General features: G+C 41.1%; 1 protein-coding gene across 1 annotated transcript in view; it reads right to left on the reverse strand.

Moving 5' to 3' along the window:
* samhd1.L (SAM domain and HD domain 1 L homeolog) overlaps positions 1-20881 on the reverse strand; it is a 34938-nt gene extending 14057 nt beyond the window's left edge. The window contains exons 1-8 of the mRNA XM_018235243.2: positions 20605-20881; positions 17820-17886; positions 15618-15690; positions 13320-13480; positions 11006-11121; positions 8316-8386; positions 7844-8023; positions 965-1065 (exon numbers count right to left, since the gene is read on the reverse strand). Coding sequence (XP_018090732.1) covers positions 965-1065; positions 7844-8023; positions 8316-8386; positions 11006-11121; positions 13320-13480; positions 15618-15690; positions 17820-17886; positions 20605-20803 — 968 coding nt within the window. The 5' untranslated portion in view covers positions 20804-20881. The remainder of the gene's footprint in view (positions 1-964; positions 1066-7843; positions 8024-8315; positions 8387-11005; positions 11122-13319; positions 13481-15617; positions 15691-17819; positions 17887-20604) is intronic.
* Positions 20882-23864: the final 2983 nt, after the last annotated feature.

A 23864-nucleotide genomic window follows, 5' to 3' on the forward strand; every position in this document is an offset into this window, starting at 1 on the left:
AGTAGCACTATTAACCGATGCATTTTGAAAAAAACGTTTTCTGATGACAGGATCCCTTTAACCTGTGCCATATAGCCTTTTTTTCAATTACCGCCATTGCTACACAGCAGCTTGTTTATATGAACTATAGTAGTGTTTCTGAAGCAACATCAGTTTTACCAGTGGAGGGCAACACTACATTATATTTTTATTACTCTTAAACACTTTAATTTTTTGGTGTTACTGTTCCTTTAAGCCTCTGTAATAATTCGATGTTGGTTCACAAACAGACTGAACAGACAAACCACCTGAGACTAGTAACAACATGGAACATGCAGACAACATTTTCACGATTGTATGGCAGCGGTGGCTCCTTTTCATAGTTCACAATGATTAAAATTTATTTTAGCTTAGCAATATGACTACACAGACAAATCATTAACAACATACAAAACAAGATACTGTATCGCTGCAAGAGATAACACTTTCTCTCAAGAATGAGCCCATTCTAGTTCTACACAAGCTTAAAGGTGCCGTACAACTTTCAGGATGTTATAGAATGGTCATTTATATGTTACTTTTCAATTGGTCTTCAGTATTTATTTTTTTTTAGTTATTGAATTATTTGCCTGTTTCTTCTGACTCTTTCCAGCTTTCAATGGGGGTCACTGATCCCATCTAAAAACAAAATGCTCTTTAAAGCTACAAATGTATTGTTATTTAACTTTTTTAACTCATCTTTCTTTTTTCAGGCCTCTCCTGTTTTTAATATTCCAGTCTTTAATTAAAATCGATGCATACAAGATACCTAAAATTTGCAAACTGGAGAGCCGCTGAATAAAAAGCTAAATAACTCAAAAACCACAAGTAATAAAAAATGAAAACCAATTGCAAATTGTCTCAGGATATCTCTCTCTACATCAGGGGTGTCCAACCTGTGGCCCTAGGGCTTGAACAAGAATATAAACTACTTCCAGACATGTACCTGGCAAAATAGTCCCACTTATCCACATCAATGCCATTTCTTTTGTTAGCCACAATTTCATAGAGGAAGCTTTTCTCTTCTGTCCGACCTCGATACGGCCACTGCAAGTTGTCAAAAATTAATAGAACAATTATAATTCAAATACCTGTTAAGCCCAAGCAAGGTGCATATATAATTAGATGCAACAGCAAATTTCTAGCCTGCATTAATGGAGGTGTCCACACTTACTTTAAATTGCAATATATACCCACACCAATATGGGACTTAACCTCCAAATGCAATTCTAACAATATTAGATAACCAATGGCCATACAAAGCAATTGAGTTAAAAGGCAATATTTATTTTCACCATGCCATATATACTAAAACCATTTAAAATAAAGAGCGCTGCTTAGGGGGTAGGGATCCCTCTACCCCATTTAAAGGAGAAGGAAACCTAGTCGGCGCAAAAACCCTCCCCTCCTCCCATGTGTTGCTTCCCCTCTCTCCTCCCCCCCTGGCCTACCCGTCCCTCTGGGCAAATGCGTCCCTCTGGGCAAATGCCCCTAACTTGTTACTTACCCTTCTGCGCAGGTCCAGTCCAGGGAGTTCACAGACGACATCTTCTTCCACGCGATCTTCTTCCTGCTTTGACCGGCGCATGCGCAATAGGAGCATTTCACCAGTACGATCTACTGCGCATGCGCCAAAAGTCACTAAGTGATATCGGAAAACTTTGTGACTTTTGGTGCATGCGCAGTAGATCCGTACCAGCGAAATGCTCCTACTGCGCATGCGGCAAAACGCTGTTCAAAGCAGGAAGAAGATCGCGTGGAAGAAGATGGTGCCTTTGAACTCCGTGGACTGGACCTGTGCAGAAGGGTAAGTAACAAGTTAGGGTCATTTGCCAACCGGGACGGGTAGGCCAGGGGGGAGGAGGGAGGGTGGGCAACACACGGGAGGGGGGGGGTTTGCGCCGACTAGGTTTCCTTCTCCTTTAACTCTCACTATTGAATGCAATTAGATATGTGGAACTATGTGCAAACTGTTAGTTGAAACCGCCAAGTTGTTCCCAATTGTAACGTGTTTTAGAGCGGTGCACAAAGCATCAGTCCAAACGAATCCGTGAGTGGATGCTCATATAAGGAGGATAACAGTGTGCCGTCACATCTGACATCAATATATGGAGACATCCAAAGTGGTTTATGTCGCCAATCCAATCCAAAGTGGTTTATGTCGCCTTACGGTGTAAAGGAGCGGTGACCAGGTGTGGGGGTTGAGTATTTATTCACCAATATAGTTCACGCTGTGCTATATGGATATTCAATGTAGAATGGTTCTTTAGCCAGTTATATGCATCCGGTGAAAAAACAAGATCACACAGCCTTCATGATATAGCGATCGCTACATAATCATGTTCGTCCAACCATAGCCTCATGTGCTGTGGCAAACTGGTTAAGTCCCATATTGGTGTGGGTATATATTACAATTATAATTCAGCTGATATAATACAGAGTGCATCTAATACCTGCTTCCCTGACTACCTGCTGTGGTCTAATGTTCGGTTTGCAGTAGTGATGTCCGGGCCGGCCCGATACTCGCAGGACCCACGGGTCGGTCGGGCCGAGCTTGCACCCCCAATTGTGGGTCGAGGGCTCTTCTTCCTACTCTCGCCGTCTGCCTCCTTAAACTGCTGGCGGGGCAGGTCTATAAAAGTAACCCAGAAGTCGGACTCGGGCAGACGGGGTTGTGTTTTACCCGATACGCACATCACTAGTCTGCAGTCATTTAAAGGAAACCTATACCCCCTTGGGAGTCTAGGATTCACGATGCACACAAGCAAACCGTACATGTTAGGTCACATGAGCCAATTAACAGACAGAGTTCTGTCTTTTGACAGAGGACTCAGAGCAGCATTACTTTGAGGGTTTATTGGATAAAGCTTACTTAGTTTTAGCCTTTCCTGCTAATCCATAGAGTGCATTCTTGCATTGGTATTTACAATAGGTATATTGCCGTTCAAAACGTTTAATAAACAATTAGAGGCAAAATGTAATGTAACATTTTTATGTATATCCCATTTATTTCCCCAAAGCACCAACTGTATTTTACACTGTCATAGTAACAGTTCTAGATTCTAGATGGGGCCCATGAATTATACTTTCATGCGAATATCCTGGACTCTGAATATTTATTTTCATTTAAATTTATTTAAAATTATTTTTTGTCACAGACTACAATGTTTCAAGACCTTTTATAAAGTCTGACCGTACACGGTCACATTACTCTAGGAATGTTACATTATTAAAGTTGAAGCTAGGGATAAATTTGGGCCCAAACTCCAGCACTGTACAGCATGGAAGAAAAGACAAGGATGGGAGCTGCAAAAGAATGCAGCCCAATTAAAGAGTGTGCACAATCAATGCCGCAAGTAATTGTATTGGGGTTATTTATGAGGAATTTTCTCTGTTTGCTACCACTCCACTCTTAGCTTATACTCCACTCAGTGACCCCACTAAGGGATCTATGCAGCAATAAGAAATCGTTTGCAGTTTCAGCAATCTGGTTGCTAGGGGTAGCAGTCTCTTATTCAAATCAATGCAGGTTTGCTAGGTTAATTGATTTGAATAAGACTGCTAACCCTAGCAACCAGATTGCTGAAACTGCAGAGCTGCTGAATAAAAAGCTAAATAACTCAAAAACTAAAAATTATATTTAAAAAATGGTCTTCAGTATTTATTTTTTTAAATCTTTTTTTAATGATTTGCCTGTGTTTTCTGACTCTTTCTAAATTTCCATGGGGGTCACTGACCCAATCTAAAAAACAAATGCTCTGTAAGGCTACAAACGTATTGTAATTGGTACTTTTTCAACTCATCATTCTTTTCAGGCCTCTCCTGTTCAAATGAATGCATGGTTGCTAGGGAAATGTAAACCCTAGCAATAAGATATCTAAAATTTGCAAACTGGAGAGCCGCTGAATAAAAAGCTAAAGAACTCAAAAACCACAAGTAAAGGTGGCCATACATGGGCAGATAATGCTGCCGATACCGGTCGTTTGGACCGATTTGACAGCTTATCTGCCTGTGTATGGGGGCTTCCCGATCGATATCTGGCCACGATATCGTTCGGGAAGGTTTGATTTTTACCCGACCGACCCGTCGGAGCCCCTTGGCGCATCGTAATTTGATCATTCGGCCATACGGCCGAACGTTCAAATTACCCCCGATATAGCCATGCCGTTAATGGCATATCGGGGAAAGATCCGTTCGTTTGCCGATGTCGCCAAATGAGCGGATTTTTGAGTCTATGGCCACCTTAACAGAAAATGAAAACCAGCTGCAAATTGACTGGGAATATCACGCTCTAAATCATACTAAAAGTTAATTTAAAGGTGAACAACCACTTTAATCAGCCTAGCTTTGGAACGGTTTATCCATCAGAGGCACCAGTACATAATAAACATACGTAAAGTAATTACATGCAGATTATTTCATTACAGTAAATTGAATCAGATCTCAACATTGAAAAACACTCCGTGCCAGATGGATTTTGTGCTCTCACTTTAGGGGCATTTCCTGGAGGGGATTTTTAGTTTACTTTAGGACAATGGCACAGGGGAAGATTTGTCGACTGCGATTTTATATGCGCGGCTGCAGGCGACAAATCTCCAGAAAATGTCTCTTTTTTTTTTTTTTTTTTGCGCATTGTATCGCTCAAGGTTGCAGAAACACATTCCATGGGGCCCAAATTTGCATATGTCTCTCTACCCTGTCTTCTAATACAGCTGTTAAATACAACATATTCTGTGTTTGAGTAATTTTTGCAGTGACAGCATGAATATCTATAGCGTGTTGTAGCCAGTGTTTCGCTAAATTGGTTCGTGCAGCAGCTAAGATTTGTTCTGGAGTTTCGTAAGGGCTTTGGATGGGCAGGCTAAAAGAGCCGTAGTCGCTTCAGGGACTATATGCGTTTGAAATACTCGCTCAAGTAATCTATAAACCTCTGCCCAATATTGTTTTGCCACCGGACATGTCCACCAGATATGTAGATAATCCCCAACTGCTGTACAACCCCTGAAGCAAGAATCGGGAGTGGAAGGATCAAAGCGATGTTTCCTAGCTGGTGTGAGGTGCCAACGCATCAGCACTTTATATGTAGATTCTCTAATGGCAGTGTTAGGGGACCATTCTTGTTGAGATATAGAACGCCCCAAATCTTTCTCCCAGTCCAGCATGTATTTAAGGGGCTTTTCCACATCTATAGAGACTAAATATTTATATAGTAAAGAAATGGTACCTCGCAGTTTCCCAGCTCGTTGAGAGCAGGTTTCCAACAGGGTTGGAGGTCTAGATTAAAAAGAGGGATCAACAGAACGAATGAAGTGTAGTAACTGTGAGTATCTATAAGTCTCGCTCTCTGGCATAGATTTTACAAATTGCAAATACTGAAATGATTTAATACCCATAGTCAGTAACATATCTTGTATTCTATTGATGCCATTTGCTTTCCACCATTGAAACGCCGGAGTAGCATAGCCAGGGAGAAAGAGCGGGTTATTGTGTAATGGAGTGAGAATACTAAGAGATCCGGCCGGTTGGAATTTCCCGCAGCTGTCGTGCCATGTCCAAATGGTGTGTTTCAGCTAAGCACGGGGACAGATTTAACCTGTGTTCTATCTGCCCACAAATAAAAAGACAGGTCAGTGGGGTGTGCTAAAAGTGTCTCTAACTGGACCCATCTATTCTCATGAGGCGGTAGATGCCATTGGGTGGTCTGGGAGATCCTCGCAGCCTTATAGTACAATAATAAATTCGGTAAACCTAGACCACCTTGTAATGGAGGCCTATACATAGTCCTCTTATTGATACGTGGTGGTTTATGGGTCCAAATGAATTTGTTAAGTTTAGTTTGAAGATAATTAATATCTCTTATCTTAATCGTCACCGGTAGTGTACGAAACCGATACAAAATTCTGGGTACTAAAGTCATTTTTACTGAGTGGATTCTCCCAAACCACGATATAGCGTACCTGGACCACTCCTCAAGGTCCTTTGCCAATTTTTTAATTAGGTTGGGGTAATTACATTTGTAAAGAGACGTATATACCGGTGTGATAGACCCCCAAGTATTCAATGAAGGAATGTCTCCAGATAAATGGGAAATTAAGTTCCAATAGTTTAAAGGGATACTGTCATGGGAAAAATTTTTTTTATCAAAATGAATCAGTTAATAGTGCTGCTCCAGCAGAATTGTGCACTGAAATCCATTTCTCAAAAGAGCAAACAGATTTTTTTATATTCAATTTTAAAATCTGACATGGGGCTAGACATTTTGTCAATTTCCCAGCTGCCCCTGGTCATGTGACTTGTGCCTGCACTTTAGGAGAGAAATGCTTTCTGGCAGGCTGCTGTTTTTCCTTCTCAATGTAACTGAATGTGTCTCAGTGGGACATGGGTTTTTACTATTGAGTGTTGTTCTTAGATCTACCAGGCAGCTGTTATCTTGTGTTAGGCAGCTGTTATCTTGTGTTAGGGAGCTGTTATCTGGTTACCTTCCCATTGTTCTTTTGTTTGGCTGCTGGGGGGAAAAAGGGAGGGGGTGATATCACTCTAACTTGCAGTACAGCAGTAAAGAGCGATTGAAGTTTATCAGAGCACATGACTTGGGGCAGCTGGGAAATTGAATATAAAAAAATCTGTTTGCTCTTTTGAGAAATGGATTTCAGTGCAGAATTCTACTGGAGCAGCACTATTAACTGATTCATTTTGAAAAAAAAATTTTTTCCCATGACAGTATCCCTTTAATCACATGTTTAGGGGTGTTTAAAGGTAAGGCCTGGGATTTAGAAATGTTTACAGACAAACCTGATACAGAAAATGTCTCTTCATTTCCGATAACTGAAATCGCTGGAGGAATGCCCAATTATCGCTAAATAGCCCAGGAAGGCTGGAGGAAGCAGATTTCTCAGTGATCTGGAGGAAGTCTGGGCAGCAGCACACACCTTAGCCATGCACTCCCCTGCTTTGCTTCACCCACTTTTGATTTTTCATATGTGAATTTTCATAAACTTGGATTTTTACTTTTATCCTTACCTATATGGTAATCTCTACCCCTACGATTAAAAAGAGCCAGTGAATGCTCTTTTGCTTTAACTGAATCGTTTGTACTACGTGACCAGAGTGGAACGACTGGACGGAGGGATAGAGCTCTCACCTTACCCCATATGTGGAGTTTGCCTGCACTCATTTGCTTCAGCAGCACACACCTGTTTGCTGTGCTTATGGGGCCCCTGGGCGTTCGTGCCGAAGGGGCCTCTCCCCCCTGCCGTTGCTTAAAATTAACTTTTAGTATAATGTAGAGTAATATTTAGAGAGAATTTGCACTTGTTTTTTTGTCGTTTTTGCATTATTTATCTTTTTTATTCAGCAGCTCTCCAGTTTGCAAATTAAACAATCTGGTTGCTAGGGTCCAAATAACCCTAGCAACCATGCACTTACTTGAATAAGAGACAAATAGAAATAGGAGGTGGGTCTGAATAGAAAAATGACTAGCGATAAAAATACATTTGGAGCTTTACAGAGTATTTATTCTTTAGATGGGGTCAGTGACCCCCAATTAAAAGCTGGAAAGAGGAAACAAAGAGCAAAAACTATAAAATATAAATAAGATCAATAGGGATTGGATATTCTATAACATACTAAAAGTGATCTCAAACGTGAACTACCCCTTTGGTGGCAATTCCCCCGGCAGATAAAAGCTGCAGAGAGACCAAGTTGGCAGTTTATTAGCCCGAGTACGAGTGCCATTTAATAACACGAGGAGCAGTCACAGGCAAAATTCTGCTGCTTTCAGCAAGCCAGTTAGTGTTTTCAATAATATATATTTCTAAATCCTTACCGAAGAGCTATTTGGGCTGGAGTTAAACTGCTGCTCAGCTTCTGATGACAGAGGCCCTGCTATTTGCTCTTTGATAAAGGTTAAGTCGTCGGGTAAGCAAAGTCCGTTCTCTTTCATCGCTTCCTCTAAACCATTGGATTGTATAAGGTGGTCAAACATTGCTACTGATGCAGACTCATGCTGAAAGAAATAAAACCCACGTCCTTCTATGAGCTTTGCAATAACATTTTACATGTATTAGTTATGGAATACATGCCTGTATGTTGGATTAGCTGGTGTATAGTTTACATGATACAAAACAGAGGTCAAAGGACTTACATAATTAAATATGGCTTTTCTATCTGGCCAAGAAATAAACAAACTTCAGACAATCTTCCATCTTTCCAAAGTAATTTATACATTGCTTCTGCAAGGGTCTGTGACGAGGATAGTAAGAAACACAATTCTGGATCAATTAAAAGAAAATACACACCTTAAACTTTTTTTGGGGGCAGGCAAGGGGCATAAATCTCCCATCAAACATATGGGAAAAGGGTCCATGTCCTGAAATAAACGGAAAAAAAAAAATATATTATATTGGAAAATGTCATCAGAAACATTATGAGGTTATAGCACAAACAACTTTAAAGGGGGTGGTTCACCTTGAAGTTAACAAAATGGCTAATTCGAACCAACTTTTCAGCTAGTCTTCATATTTTATTTTTTATAGTTTTTTAAATTATTTACATTCTTTCCATGTTTCAAATGGGGGTCACTGACCCCATCTAAACAACAAATGCTCTCTAAGGCTACCAATTTATTATTATTGCTTATTTTTATTACCAATTTTTCTATTCAGACCCTTTCCTATTTCAGTCTCTTATTCAAATCAGTGCATGGTTGCTAGGGTAACTTGGACCCTAGCAACCAGATTGCTGAAAATGCAAACTGGAGAGATGCTGAATAAAAACAACTAAATAACTCAAAAACCACAAATAAAAAATGAAAACCAATTGCAAATTGTCTTAGAATATCACTCTCTACATCATACTAAAAGTGAACAACCCCTTTATGGGGCAGAAAATCTGAAATTGCAGTTTTTCCATGTTTGAGAAAATGCAGGAAAAAAATGTGAATACTTGAATATATTTTTAAATATCGAAGAGCAAAAATTCACATAAAAAACCCAAGTAAAAGCTGGCAAATTTCTATATAAGTCGACTTTTTTTTTTTACAGTTTAATAAAACAGTCAAGATTTGTAACTTCATTGAAAATTAATGGAATAATGTGATATCTGTGGGGCCTTTTTTCCAGTAACAAAAGATGGTTACAACAATTCTTTTTTTCTTAAATATGCTAAAGAATAAAAAAAATATGATCATAGCAATTTATTTCCCCTCTGTACAAATCTGCCGATAGTGTGTAGAGACGGAGAGTAAGTGTCTCAGACCACAAATCCTTTGTAACATAAATGTGCTACTGGTGATGGCCAGAGCTCCAACCTTAGTTTCCCAGTGAAGTAGATTTAAAGGAACTATAACATCAAAAAATTTGTGTTTATATTAATTAAAATATAATGTGCTGTTGCTCTGCAATTGTAACAGCAGTGTGTTGGCGTCAGAAACCCAACTATAGTTTATATAAACAAGCTTCTGTGTAGCCATAGAGGCAGCCATTCAAGCTGAAAAAAAGAAGAAAAGGCACAGAATACACAGCGGATAAGAATTTCTGTAGTATACAATGGTATATTGTGCTTGAATACCTCCCCATGGCTACACAGCAGCTTGTTTATTTGAACTATAGTAGAGATTTAGAAGCAAACAGGCTATTTTTAGGGTGGGGGCACATGGGGAGAGGCGCCTTCAATAAATCTTCGCTACTGTTGGCTACAAAATCTACCCAAAATGCTTTCCCACCGGCAAGAATGTGAATCACTGGCAGGATGGCAAATACGTTGCCTCACAAGGAAACCTCTGGCGACTTTGGAAAAGTGAAGCAACGCTTATGCCATCCCACCAGCTAGAAAGTGAACCGCCGGTGGGATGGCATAAGCATTTCTCGCACAAGACAATCTCCCCATGTGCCACCACCCTTACCAGTGCAGGGCAACAGCACATTATATTGGTATTCCTTTTAAACACTTTCCTTTTTGGTGTTACTGTTCCTTTAAAAGGCCAGTGGTTCCCAAGCTGTGGGACACAAGAAATTAACCCTTTTTTCATATTATCACAATATTGTCCTTGCATGCTATCTATAATTTAATCAAAAGCCTATTATTAAGGGAGTTGCTCCCGAAATGCATCAGGCGATGTTGGTTTGTGACCTGTTGCAATAAACCACCTTCTTTTTTACCGGAGTGCCGCCTTTCTATCCTCTTGCATGTCTAATTACAGTGGGAACGCCGATAGCTGAGCAGCCGGTACACCAAAATGGAGCTGCACCAATTTAAACACACACGGGGTAAGTCTGGAGCGGCCATACCTTCCTTCTACATTGTATGTCTATCTATAATTTTGCCATAAAAAAGTATTTGCAGAAGCTTTTACATTACCCATCTGATCCCACATGTTCCTCTATAAGGGGGCTGCCATATTTGAGATTCAGCAGTCCGTTAGCATTAGAAACTCAGGTTGGCAAAACAGTCAGGTTTAGGAACTTAAAGTAACAATTACTTTCAAAAGCAGCCCTATCAGTGAAAAACGATCAACATGAGCTATAGGTAAATTTTGATGTACATTAATATTTTGAATAATAATTTTTCAGGGTCAGTATCACTTTAAAGAAGAATGCCTATGTGCTCTCCTAAATACAGCTAAAAGCTCAGTTAGGGTGATATTTAGCATGGAAACCTATTTACTGTCCTAGATATTTATGGAACTATGGCTGATACACTAAGGTATTCTTTCATATCCAACCTTGTTATGAGAGAATGAAAGAAGGGGTGCACTGGTTAAGTTTGGGCCTGCAAAGTGGGGAGGCTAAAATGAAAAAAAAAAAAAAAAGTCCAACAATGAACATTTTGAGGGAACTGTCAAATATAGCATGAAGTGTTTGAATAAAGACGAACTGATGACTTCACTTTTTAGTCAAGGTTAGGGCATAATAAAATGGGGCAGCTTTGATGACAACAAAAGGCAATGGCCATAAGTAGCAGTTGGTCTATTGTTTGCACTGATATTTACCAAGGTCATGACAAAGTCCAGCTATCTGAACACAGAGCATGTCTCTCATGTCAATCTGAAGGTCTGGCTGTCTCTCGTGCAATGCCTGAACTAGACATCCGGCCAGGTATCCCACTCTGTAAAGTAAATCAAGAAATATTAGACGGTTCTTCTGAAATAATTAGCACAAGAGCATTTTGTTTCATCCTTACGGAAACCAAACACACTTATTCACAGATTATTCTGTTCTTTGGCAACAATAGCACAAACATATTTTTAACTAGGCAGGAAGTGGCCACCAGAGTAGCAGGAAATGCGGCTTCATTGTGCAATAATCCACACTTTAAACTGCAATCGTTTGCAAAACACCACCTCCTGTTGATTTATAGCACATTTTTCTCCAAGCAGCACAGTGCAGCAATAATTCTCTCAGCATCATCTAGCAGAGCCTACACATATTGTATCTTGAGAACACAAAAGGAGTTATTCAGGCTCCCATTCTCTTAGGACTAATAGAAAGGTTCTGCCATTCTCTTTCGTTTCATTCTGGGTTCTGTTCCCCTATTCTGTTGCTTCCTTACCTGCTGCTCACAGAAACACTATCACAGCATCATGTTGCAGGTAGCAATTGAAAATAAGAACACACCATAACGAGGCCCCTTGAGTACTTTTGGGCCAAGGCTGGGAGCACGTGAAGTACAAGCCGAGAGCAGTGTAGCAAACTCTCCATGTGCCCTCAGCCTAATGCCACACGGGTTACAAAAATGCACCTGGGTACATTGCGTTGGCTCAGGGGTGGGTGCAAGTGAGTTAAAGGGAAACTATACCCCCCCAAACAATGTAGGTCTCTATAAAAAGATATTGCATAACACAGCTCATATGTAAAACCCCTGCTTCATGTAAATAAACCATTTTCATAACAATAAACTTATTTAGTAGTATGTGCCATTGGGTAATCATAAAAAGAAAATTCACAGTGCACACAAACATACTAAACAAACCATACATGTTATGGTCACATGAGACAATTAACAGACAGAGTTCCACTTCTTTCTATTACAGTTAGAGCTGTAGTATTTCTTGTCAGGTGATCACTGAGGCAGCACACAGATCATCACAAAATGGTGGATCAAGGGACGTAAAAAGGCAATATTTACTTGTTGCTTAAATATTCATCTTGGGGGGTAAAGTTTTTATTTAAGGGTCTATTTCCAGCAATTCGGCTGATTCTCATTCATCGTTTTTCAGCAGGCCAAGTTTCAGCCCCATGTGACATTAGCCTAAAAGGTGTACAAAGCCTTTGCATAGAGACTGCTGAACAGACTTTTAGGGTATGGGCACACAGAGCGAAGGCTGCAGCTCCAGCGGGGTGCACACACGCGCGCGCGCACACACACACACACACACACACCAGAGGTCAGCCCAAATATGCAAATGGAACTAAAGAGAACTAAAGCTTAACTAAAGAAGTAGCTAGAAAGGTTATACATTATGTTTTGGGCTTCTGTACCAGCCCAAGGCAACCACAGCCCTTTAGCAGTAAAGATCTGTGTCTCCAAAGGTGCTCCAGTAGCTCCCCATCTTCTTTTCTGCTGATTCACTGCACATGCTTTGTGCTATGGTCCCTTACTGAGCTTAGGGAACCACTCACAATATACAGTACACATAGAATATAAATATCACAATATATGGCTGATTAGTAATTAATACAGATAATTACTACATGGCAGCACAGAAACCAGTGCAACCCTAATTTTCTGCTGGATAATTAGTGACGACCCCTAAGCTTAGCTTCTCAACAGCTGCTCAGAGCCCACTGAGCATGTGAGTGTCACAGACACTTTCCAAGATGGTGACCTCCTGTGACAAGTTTGAAGTTCTGGATCATTGCTGCTGTTGAGAAGCTGAAACTTTAGGCTGGGGCAATATATATAGTTCAGTATATAAAATGACATTTTTAGCCACATTCATTTGTAGGGGTTAGCACCTTTTTGGTTCTATTTAGGGTTTTTAATGAGCAGCTTATGTGATTTACATAATCTGTCAACCAGTGGCTTGGGTACCCCTGGGGTACATTCAACATAATATTTAAGAAAGAGCAGATACATCACAGTATTATCAGGAGGGCACCCTAAAATTCCTGAAGTCCAGTGCCACTGCACAGACTTCACTATGTATACTTCCACTCTTGGTTCTCACACAAGACAGCAGCAGCAGAGAAAAGGCTGCTGTCAACAAAGGGAAAGTAACAAAATGCATTTTTTCTCAAAATTATTGAAAAAAAATCTATATATATTTAATCATAACAGGCCAAAAGAGTTAATCATTATCATACCCAATGGAGTGCTCAAATCTGTTGTGAGAAGCCCCAGGAAAGACATAATAGGATCCTCCGAGCTGTTTGATGTATCTCAGGCGCTGAAACTCAGGGGTGTCAATGATACGGACTAGCAGAGGGTGCAACTCAATGTGACCATGTATTGGGTCATTGAACACCTGGACAAACAGGAAATAAGATATTAAAAAAATCAGTAAACAAAAAAAAGGCAGGAAACACATTTTCCAAAAAGAGCTAGATAAAAGATATTTGTTCATTAAGTTGAAAAGGTCTTTGTTCCAAGCAACGGCAGAATTTAACAAAAACAATCTAAAATTCCATTGCCTTCCTTCTGAATGACGCATCCATGTGATTTGCCAAATAATAAAAGCAGTTGGCTGCATTTGGTCATCTCAACCCGTTAACAGCCAAGAACATAGAATCACTGGCAAAAAAATGAACAACTGCAACACAGATTGATTTTTTGCATTTTTTGCCAAACTAACTATATTGAAAATTTTATTTTGCACAGCCTATCTATTTACACAGTTTGTACACTGAACAACTCCTTTAAAGGGGAGGTTCACCTTGAAGTTAATTTCTAGTATTTTACAGAGTAGCCAATTCTAAGCATCTTTAGAATTGCCCTTCATTTTTTTTAAAAATGTTTTTTTGAATCATTTGCCTTCTTCTTCTGACTCTTTTAAACAGTAGTCACTGACCCCATCTAAAAAAACAAATGCTCAGTTCGGCTACAACTGTATTGTTATCGATAATTTTTATTACTCATCTTTCCTCTCCTATTCCAAATGCTATTCTCTCATTCAAACCAATGCCAGGTTGCCAGGATAAATTGGAAGCCAGGTATCTGATGAAATTCCGAAATGTAGAGCTGCTGAATAAAAAGCTAAATAACTCAAAAATCATAAAAAATGGCAACCAAAATGGCTGCACCGATTGCAGATTGTCTCAGAATGTTACCCCCAACACCAAGCTAAAGTTAATTTAAAGGTTAACAACCTTAAACTTACTGAAGTGATTGTATACTGCTTGTAGCATATAGTTGCCCACATTATAAAATACATTATAGATTATGTAATAAAAGGCATTAGGTTTGCCCAGGAGCAGTAACCCATAGCAACCAATAAGATGTTTGCATTTAAACAGGTGACCAATACATGCTACCTGCTTATTGGTTGTTATGAGTTACTGCTCCTGGGCAACCAGTGTATTTTAATACTTAACCCCCAAAGTCTTTAAGTAAATACTGTCAGTTATGTAATAACCTCCTGCTTGTCTTATTACTGTAAACCTGCTACACCAGTCTTTGCACTCTCGCTTGAATATTAATCGATGGGCTCTGTCATGTGCTGCTTTGACCGCAGCGGTGTTCTCATGGTGAAATCTTGGCAGAATACAATGAGTATTTCCATTGACTATCATAAGCATATTTACAAAAAGCAGCCCAGGCAAACAAATTCAAACAAAAATCAAACATTTTTTTGTTCCAAGAATTACAATAGAGTTGGGCTCTGCTCCAAATAAATGATGTTGCTGTATTTCCCACAGGTATGACTGGCTAATGTACACTCATGGGTCCATAGTCAGAATCGCTCCCTGCATTAATCTTCCTGCTGCAACCTCCCTTTTTGGGCAAGTCATGGTAAAAATAAAGTCCCTGTGGGCCCCGAAAGAGCAGCACCCGTGGGCCCCCCAGTCAGACCCTGCATGGGTCTCGCAGGAGCAGAGCCATGAAAGCATACCAGATCACTTCTTTATTTGGAAAGAATCAGATACAACTATATAATTTAATCTGTTTCAAAAAAAAAAAAAAAAAGGTAAAAATATGTTTTCAGAAACAAAAATCTGTTTACCCCAAAGACCAGGCAACAACCAAATTATGCGTGAAAATTCTATATTCAGCAGGTTGCTGTAGGCACCGGTGTATGAGAACATTACACTGCTTTCATTTAAGCAAAGGGTTACAGGGGTCAAATAAGCTGCGAGGCCTTGTAATTACAGACCAGTAGACAGGGCAGGAGTCACATTTTGATGACCTTGCACACTCTAAAGCTGCACCTTTAATCTTTTAAAGTACTTCACAGCTAGATAATAACACTGACCCGTAGAAGAGCATTCCAAGATTGCCTGTTCTGCTCGTAAAATCACTTTAAAGACCCTGAGCTGTATTTGTTCATGTGGGGAGGAGTCGGTCTATCGCTTTCTGTTATGTTTTAAATGAATAGGAATGTCCCTTTCTGTCAACATTTCGGACAGCCTGAGACTGCTGGTGTAATGAGAAGAGACAGAACGTACCTTCATGATACTGGGTGAGTTCTGGCACAGCATTCGCAAACAGGACAGAAGATCCAACCTTAAAGCAACAGAACTGGGAAACAAAGGATTTGATATTAGGAATCGGCTGTATAAACAAATTCAAAAGATACTAAGACATAGATTACATTTTACCACCCACAAACCTCAGAAGGCCAAACAAAATAAGTAAAACTAAAGAATGGTAATTATTTACAGTCCAGTTAGGAAGCATGCTACAACCCGGCATTTTCACCAACTCTCACCATGGAGTCACAGGTCTCACCTAGGCTAATGGCATATAGGGACGAGTGCAAGTGTGATCTACAAAGTACAATGTCACCTGCAGGGCTCAGTGTTTTTAACCCACAATTAAGTGTTTTCCCATAATTTCAGAGTAATTGTGGTTGTGGGATGGCAACACAAAATCTGTGAATGTATTAAAGGGGTGGGTCACCTTCAAGTTAACTTTTAGCATGTTATACAATGGCCAACTCTAAGCAGCTTTTCAATTTGTCTTCATTATTTTTTTTTTTTATTATAGTTTTATAATAACCTGCTTTTCTACTGACTAGTTCCAGTTTTCAAATAGGGGATCACTAACCCCATGTAAAAAGAAATGCTTTGTCAATCGGCAAATGTATTGCTATTTCTTTCTATTCAGGCCTCTCCTATTCATATTCCAGTCTCATGGTGCATGGTTGCTAGGGTAATTTGAAAAGATTGCTGAAATTGCAAACTGGAAAGCTAAATAACTCAAAAAACCACAAATAGAATGCATCTGTAAAAAAGAAGATTGTGCTAAAAGAGTTTCTTCAGAAATACCCAGTTTTAGTTGAAAGGAACACCAGCCCAGGGCATCAGGTAAGTGATTCTAATCACTGGAGGGAGGCACAGATTTTGGAACGCTCGAAGATCAAAGTACTGGCACTCAATAGCAAATGCAAAGGGGTGATCCCCTACGTGTTTATTAGGTCATACAAAAACACAACGTTTCGGGGGCTTGCCCCTTCGTCACCACAAAAGAGCAAACAGAATTTTTTTTATATTCAATTTTGAAATCTGACATGGGGCTAGACATTTTGTCAGTTTCCCAGCTGCCCCAGTCATATGACTTGTGTCTGCACTTTAGGATGGAATTACTTTCTGGCAGACTTTTCTCTCCTACTTAATGTAACTGAATGTGTCTCAGTGGGACTTAAGCTGGCCATAGACGCAAAGATCCGATCGTGCAAATCGTGGATTCGTACAATTTTCGGACCATGTGTGGAGAATCCCGGCATTTTTCGTCCGTCGGAGATCGGTCGTTTGGTCGATCGGACAGGTTAGAAAATTTCTGTCGCCTGCCGATAATATCTCTGCGTGTATTGCCGATCGTACGATTTTCAGAGGGAGACTGTCACTAGTGTTGTCAGACATAAGTATCGTACGATTGCTGTCAGGGGCAGAACATTGGCTGATCTGTTCTTATTTGATTGGAATGGTAAAGACTTTGATCTGAATGGTTAGTGGAGGGTCGGGAGATGGGAAAGTCCGATCGTACGTTGATTCGTACGATCGGATCTTTGCGTCTATGGCCAGCTTTAGTTTTTACTATTTAGTTACTATTTTATCTTCCAGGGAGCTGTTATCTCGTTACCTTCCCATTGTTCTTTTGTTTGGCTGCTGGGGGGGGGGGGTGATATCACACCAACTTGCAGTACAGCAGTAAAGAGTGACTAAAGTTTATCAGAGCACAAGTCACATGACTGGGGCAGCTGGGAAACTGACAGTATGTCTAGCCCCATGTCAGATTTCAAAATTGAATATAAAAAAATCTGTTTGCTCTTTTGAGAATTGGATTTCAGTGCAGAACTCTGCTGGAGTAGCACTATTAACTGATGCGTTTTGAAAACAACATGTTTTCCCATGACAGTATCCCTTTAAATTAGATCCACTTGCATGCACTCACGTACAGCGGAGGTCAGCCCAAATACGCCAAAGCAGGCATTTTCAGGCCAAGCTCCACTGCATCTGCAAGCAAGTGGATCTAATTGAAATCAGCGGAGACGAGGAATGGATCAGATCCGCTTGTCTCAGCCTGAAAACAATATGCAGGCCGAGAGCACCAGAGCCAACACTCTGTCTGCCCATAGCCTTAGGGATCTGCAGCAGGCAGCCATAAATAAAAAACAAACAAGAAAAGAAAAACCAAAGTATTCCTACCTTATCTGGAGATCTTTTAAATGCGAGTCTGTAAGATATTCCAGTATTCGCCCCTTTATCTTGTTTTCTTTAGAAAAGAAAAAAAAATAAATTGAAAACATTTTTTTTCCCTAACATAAAACCATAAAAACACGCAGACCAAAATAAGGGTGGCCTTGTCTGGCAAGGTCCCCAAATGAGCAGATCTTTCCCCAATATGCCCACCTATGTGGACAGTGTTTGGCTCTTATTCAATCATTGGACCTAGAGCCAAAGGGCTGTATCAGAAGCTTAAATCTGCCTTAAATCAGCCACCTTAGGTTTGAGAAGGCTCATGGGTAGGTGTCCGGTCATTTACTTTCATGGAAACTGCCAGCCATGGAAGCTTAACATTAACAGTACACTGATAATATTCACAAAATGCTAGCCGATACCCCACTGAAAGAAAGTAATCAAATTATGACTTGCAACCTAAAAATATCTCTCTCAATGAAACAAGGTTACAGGATTTATTTACTACCTGGCTGAACCTAAACCAAACACTAAAGGCTCCATACACGGGCCCATAAAAGCTGCTGACAGACCTAGTCGGCAGCTTATTGGCCCATGTGTGGGGCCCTCCAAAGGGCTTCCCCGATCGATATCTGGGCGAAAGTCGGCCAGATAACGATTGGGCAGTTGGATCGCGGCAGCATCTGTTTGTTGATGCAGTCCCGCTATCTGACCGCCCGTATTGCCTCCATTCTGATCCGGTCGTTGAGCCCAATGATTGGATCAGCCTATCGCCCACCTCAATGTTGGCAAATTGGGGAGAGATCTGCTTGTTCGGTGACATCCCCAAACACCCTGTGTACGGCCACCTTTACAGCAACGGCATGCGGGTGATTCTCCAGTCATTCCTATAGGAATTGCCTGCACCGTAGCTGCACTCATGGGTCAGACTATTATCTTGCAACAACACCAGCATTTTGGTGAGATAATCACCCGACTCACAGATTCACTCTGCATTTGCGGTTCCCATATAGGCAGCAAAGTAACTAGAGGGGGGCCGCCCTGGAGCAGGACTTGCAGCTGCCGCCCCCCCGTACGCCCGGAATCACCCAAAGTCAGTGGCACGCGAGCTGCCGGGGGCCCTGACCCAATCACACCCCCTGCTCCCCTGGTAGTTACGCCACTGCATATAGGGGGTGGGCAAGGCCTAGCAATTTGTTGCCCAACAATCTCTAAAATATGCAGATACTTATATAATACACAAAAGCCATGAATATCTTGTAAATTATATCCTTATAAATGGTGAGTTCTGATGTCATCAGTTATAAACGGTGAGTTGTGATGTCATTTCTGTCACATGATTCACTGAAACTTGTGTATTATAATAAATGAAGTACCCCCAGTTGCAAAATATGAGGATATTAGAAGTTACCTCGGCGTTCCATGACCTGTATAAAAACACACTACCTTCGGCCTCGTGTTTTTATATGGTCATGAAACTCCTCGGTAACTTATAATATCCTTATATTTTACAAGAGGGGGTACTTTATTCACTATATAATACACAAAAGCTTGTAAATTATATCCTTATAAACGGTGAGTTCTGATGGTCATTTCTGTCACATGACTCACTGAAACTTATAATAAATAAAGTACCCCCAGTTTCAAAATATGAGGATATTAGAAGTCACCTCGGAGTTCCATGACCTTTGGCCTCGTGTTTTTATATGGTCATGAAACTCCTTGGTAACTTATAACACCCTTGTATGTTAAAAGAGGGGGTACTTTATTCACTATATTATAGGGATGCACTGAATCCAGGATTTGGTCTTTTTCAGCAGGATTCGGTGGAATCCTTCTGGTCGGCCGAACCAAATCCTAATTTGCATATGCAAATTAGGGGTGGGGAGGAAAAATGTGTGACTTTTTGTCAGAAAACAAGGAAGTAAAAAATAGTTTCCCCTTCTCACACCTAATTTGCATATGCAAATGAGGGTTCGGATTCGGTTTGGCCGAATCTTTCGCGAAGGATTCGGGCCGAATCCAAAAAGTGGATTCGGTGCATCCCTACTATATTATCATACTATGCTGTACGATTATACTTAATGCCAACTGATTCTGCCAACTTGTTTTCAGATGATACTGTGCTCTAATTTTAATGCTGACCTGGATTTAGTACCGTATTCAGCAGAGTCCTTTGTTTAGGGATTGGCTATTCAGCCACATCCACATTATTTTGGATTCAGACTATATCTAGAAATAATGCACCCCTTATTTAAGATCAAATAACGTCACTCTGGAAGGATCAGCTCCCTGTGTTGGAGACCCAGCCTTCTGCCTAATAGCAGTATTGCACTGCCCATATAGTCAGCTGTCCCACTTCACTCTAGTCTATGACCCTAATGTCAGCTTCAACTGCCAGCTAGACTGACAGGTCTCATCCCACACAGCAGCAATCCAGCACAACAAACACCAGTTCTTACAGCACTTCTTTACTAAATGGCGCAGTTTTAGACTTTGATATGTTTGCACTGGAGCTGCTGCTATAGAGATATATAGATATACCTTCCCTGGGTTGTAGCCTTCAGCAGTAAACAGAGACTGCACTTGAAAGAAAGGAAAGGTGTGAGTGGTTGCTATGGGTTACAGCAGTGGTGCACTCTTGCTCAAGCATCCTGTTCCCTTAGGATAAGAACATTGGCGGCAACACATTCAACTCAGTGACACAGATGATGGTGAAACCAAGTAGCACGTGGGAAGTGTCCCTTACAAAGGATTGGCTGCAGCAGTAAGTCAGTGGCCCCGGGCTACCTACCTCTGAAGATCACCTCCAGCTCTCCGAGCCCATGGCTAGCCAGAAACAAGCACACCTCCTCCACGTCCCATTCCCGGTAATTGGCAGCGGTCTGGCCGCCGCTCCAACGTTTCACTCGCTTCTCCGGGGTCACGTAACCATCCTGGGCAGTGGGGGAGGCGTCGTGGCGGACTCGTTTGGCCCCGTTGATGCCTTTCATTGTACAAGATGTTGCCGCACAGACGTCCCGAGCAAAAATGACCGCGCAATGAGATTGAGAGAGAGTGACGTGTAGACTACAGGCCCGCCCACTGCCTTCCCAAGTAAGCGCAGCTCAGGGGTGAGGTCAGCAGTGCGGCCCCGCCCACCGTGTGTACTTTCACTCAGAAGTGATAGTGCTGCTGAGGGGGGTCATTGTCGTTTAAAAACGTCACTTGTGCAACACTTTGTTTAGTATTTATACTGTACACAGATAGTGTCCCACCAGCTATTGTTTCACTGCCATTCTCTATCAATTCTCTTCGCCAAAGAGACTCCACATTAACAACAAGGGGCCTTAAAGGAAAACTACACCTCCAAAAATGAATACTTGAGCAACAGACAGTTTATTTCAATTAAGTGGCATATTAAAAAAATCTTATCAAACTGGAATATATATTTAAGTAAATATTGCCCTTTTAGGGTAGGGGCAGATTCAGGAGATTTAGTCACCTGGCGACTAAACGCCTCTTCTGCTGTTCGACAATATCCCCAAACTGCCTTCTGCCTGCTTGAATGAGAAAACGCCAGCGCAATGCACTCGTGGTGATTCGATTTCCAAAATTGCCCGAAGCTTGCATCTTCGGACGATTTCAGAAACCGGAAGGCCGTGAGAAATAATGCAACTCTAACTCGATTTCCGATATCGCCCGAAGTTTGCATTTTCGGGCGATTGCAGAATTTGAAACACCGCGAGTGCATTGCAATGGTGTTTTCTCATTCAACAGGCGGAAGGCAGGAAGAAGGCAGTTCGGGGAGATTGTCGCCCCGCAGAAGAGGCAATTAGTCGGCAGGCAACTAAATCTCCCCGTCTGCCCCCAGCCTTACATCTCTTGCCTTGAACCACCATTTCAGGATGGCCTGTGTGCTGCATCAGAGATCACCTGACCAGAAATACTACAGCTCTAACTGTAACAGGAAAAAATGTGGAAGCGAAAGACAGAACTCTGTCTGTTAATTGGCTCTTGTGACCTAATAAGTATGGTTTGTTTGGTATGTTTGTGTGAACCATGAATCCTACGATCCCAGGGCTTTATTTTTTAAAATGGCAATTTTCTATTTAGGAGTACCCAATGACACATACTACTAAAAATATATATTATTATGAAAATGGTTTATTTACATGAAGCAGGGTTTTACATATGAGCTGTTTTATGCAATATCTTTTTATAGAGACCTACATTGTTTGGGGAGTATAGTTTTCCTTTAAGGTTAGTGGTACTCATGATGCCTCTATGCGATGCTGCTGCCTATTACTCACATGAATGGAAAGGCCTGTTGAATTGGGTTCATGGCTTCATCTCTTCTCTGTCTTTTGGCGAATATCAAGTTTTATAGACCTATGTTGAGCAAAGAACACTTAAATATTTGAATTTTGCATTGGTGTGCGATGACATCACACATCGCGTGTCATTACTGTTTAGAGGCGAGGGAGCGCGCATCGGCACGCAGGGGGGAGAACGCGGCCAGTGTCCCCGTTGCACCCCCACTACACCACCAGGTACTCTCCTTACAGAGGGAAATGTGGATGCTCTTTCAAATAGGGTAGACTTCCTTGGTCCTCTGGCCAAAGGGCCAGCAGCATGAAATCCCAAGAAGGGAGTAGTGACCATAGGGTGCCGGAACTTCAGTCAGATTGTTGCTCACTGTACATTGATGCGGCACAATCGCTGCGTGAATCTAGAGGAATCCTGCCCGGGCAGTTTTGACTAACACAGCCCTTTAAAAAAACAGACAGGTGGCAATCCTAGTTTTGAGGGTGCAATCGGCCCATTAGGGAGCTGCTCCACAGACCTAGGGGAGGACAGTGTGTCCGTTAGGTACCGATCCTCCCCGAACGAAAAAAGAAACCCTGAGGGAAGCTTTGGCCAAACCTGGAGGATAGGGACTCTTCCTCCCCCAAGAGTCTCAAGACCCTTGCCTTTTTGTGCCTTTTCACTCGAGGGTCAAAGATAAAGTGGCCCTCTCTAGCCTTGGTGAAGGAGGGCTTGAAGACTCATTTTGTTTTTTCACATAAGGCTTTTGGCCTGCATGCAGTGGCGTAACTAGATGTTATTGGACCCCACAGCAAATTAATTTTATGGCCCCCCTAAATATCCAGAGGTTTTCTGTTTTACCAATTGTTTTGATTGAGGTTCTTTGAGTCTCTCGAAAATAATTCACAGATCACACTTAGAATACTAAGCGGGCTTTATTTCCAATAAGATTAGTAGCATAATCAAGACACCTGCTTAATTAGCAATACAATCAGTAACATAATCAAGAATGCATCAGTCAACAATAAATCAGCAAAACAATCAAGAATCCATCACTGTTTGAGTCAGCATCATCATCTGCTCCAAGTGACTGGGAGATCCCATTTAAGACGGCAGAGAGGTCTTAAGCAGGAATCAAGGTCCTGGGCAGTACGTGAGTTTACTCCACAGGAATGATCTCAGCGAACAAAATGGAGACCCCCAATTTTATATGCTCAAACATTAAAATACTTGGTCAACAACAGATCTCGCTTCCCATGCGCTCATCTAAATCTGGCCAGACTCCCAACAAGCACATTGAATAAATTAGTAGTTCTTGAGTATTTATTCTGCCCCTGGCTATAATAAAGGAAGGCCCCATAAGAACTTCCAGAAGCCATAAACATTACAAACAAATACGAATATTAGGTCATCGACTAATTGAGTTCAATAGTTTCTCTCTTACAAAGCTTCTTTATACAAGATTATAGGTTATAAAGCTGTCTTGCATACCATATTGGGTTCAGCAGTTGAACAGTTCTTTGTCTTATATTTCTATCAAAGTATTACCATGAGCCACCATTGATAACAGTTATTTGTCTTATATTTCTATCAAAGTCTTATATTTGTATCAAAGCATGACGATGAGCTATCATTGATAAAACTCCTCTCATTGCATTGCACTCTTTGGCTCTTGGTAATACATATCAGAACACACTCCTTGTCCCCACCCTTTTTTTTAAGGAAAATATGCTACATGTTGGCTATTGAAAATACATGCTTTGATAA

This window comes from Xenopus laevis, chromosome 9_10L (genome assembly GCF_017654675.1).
Source record: "Xenopus laevis strain J_2021 chromosome 9_10L, Xenopus_laevis_v10.1, whole genome shotgun sequence".
Taxonomy (NCBI): Eukaryota; Metazoa; Chordata; class Amphibia; order Anura; family Pipidae; genus Xenopus; species Xenopus laevis.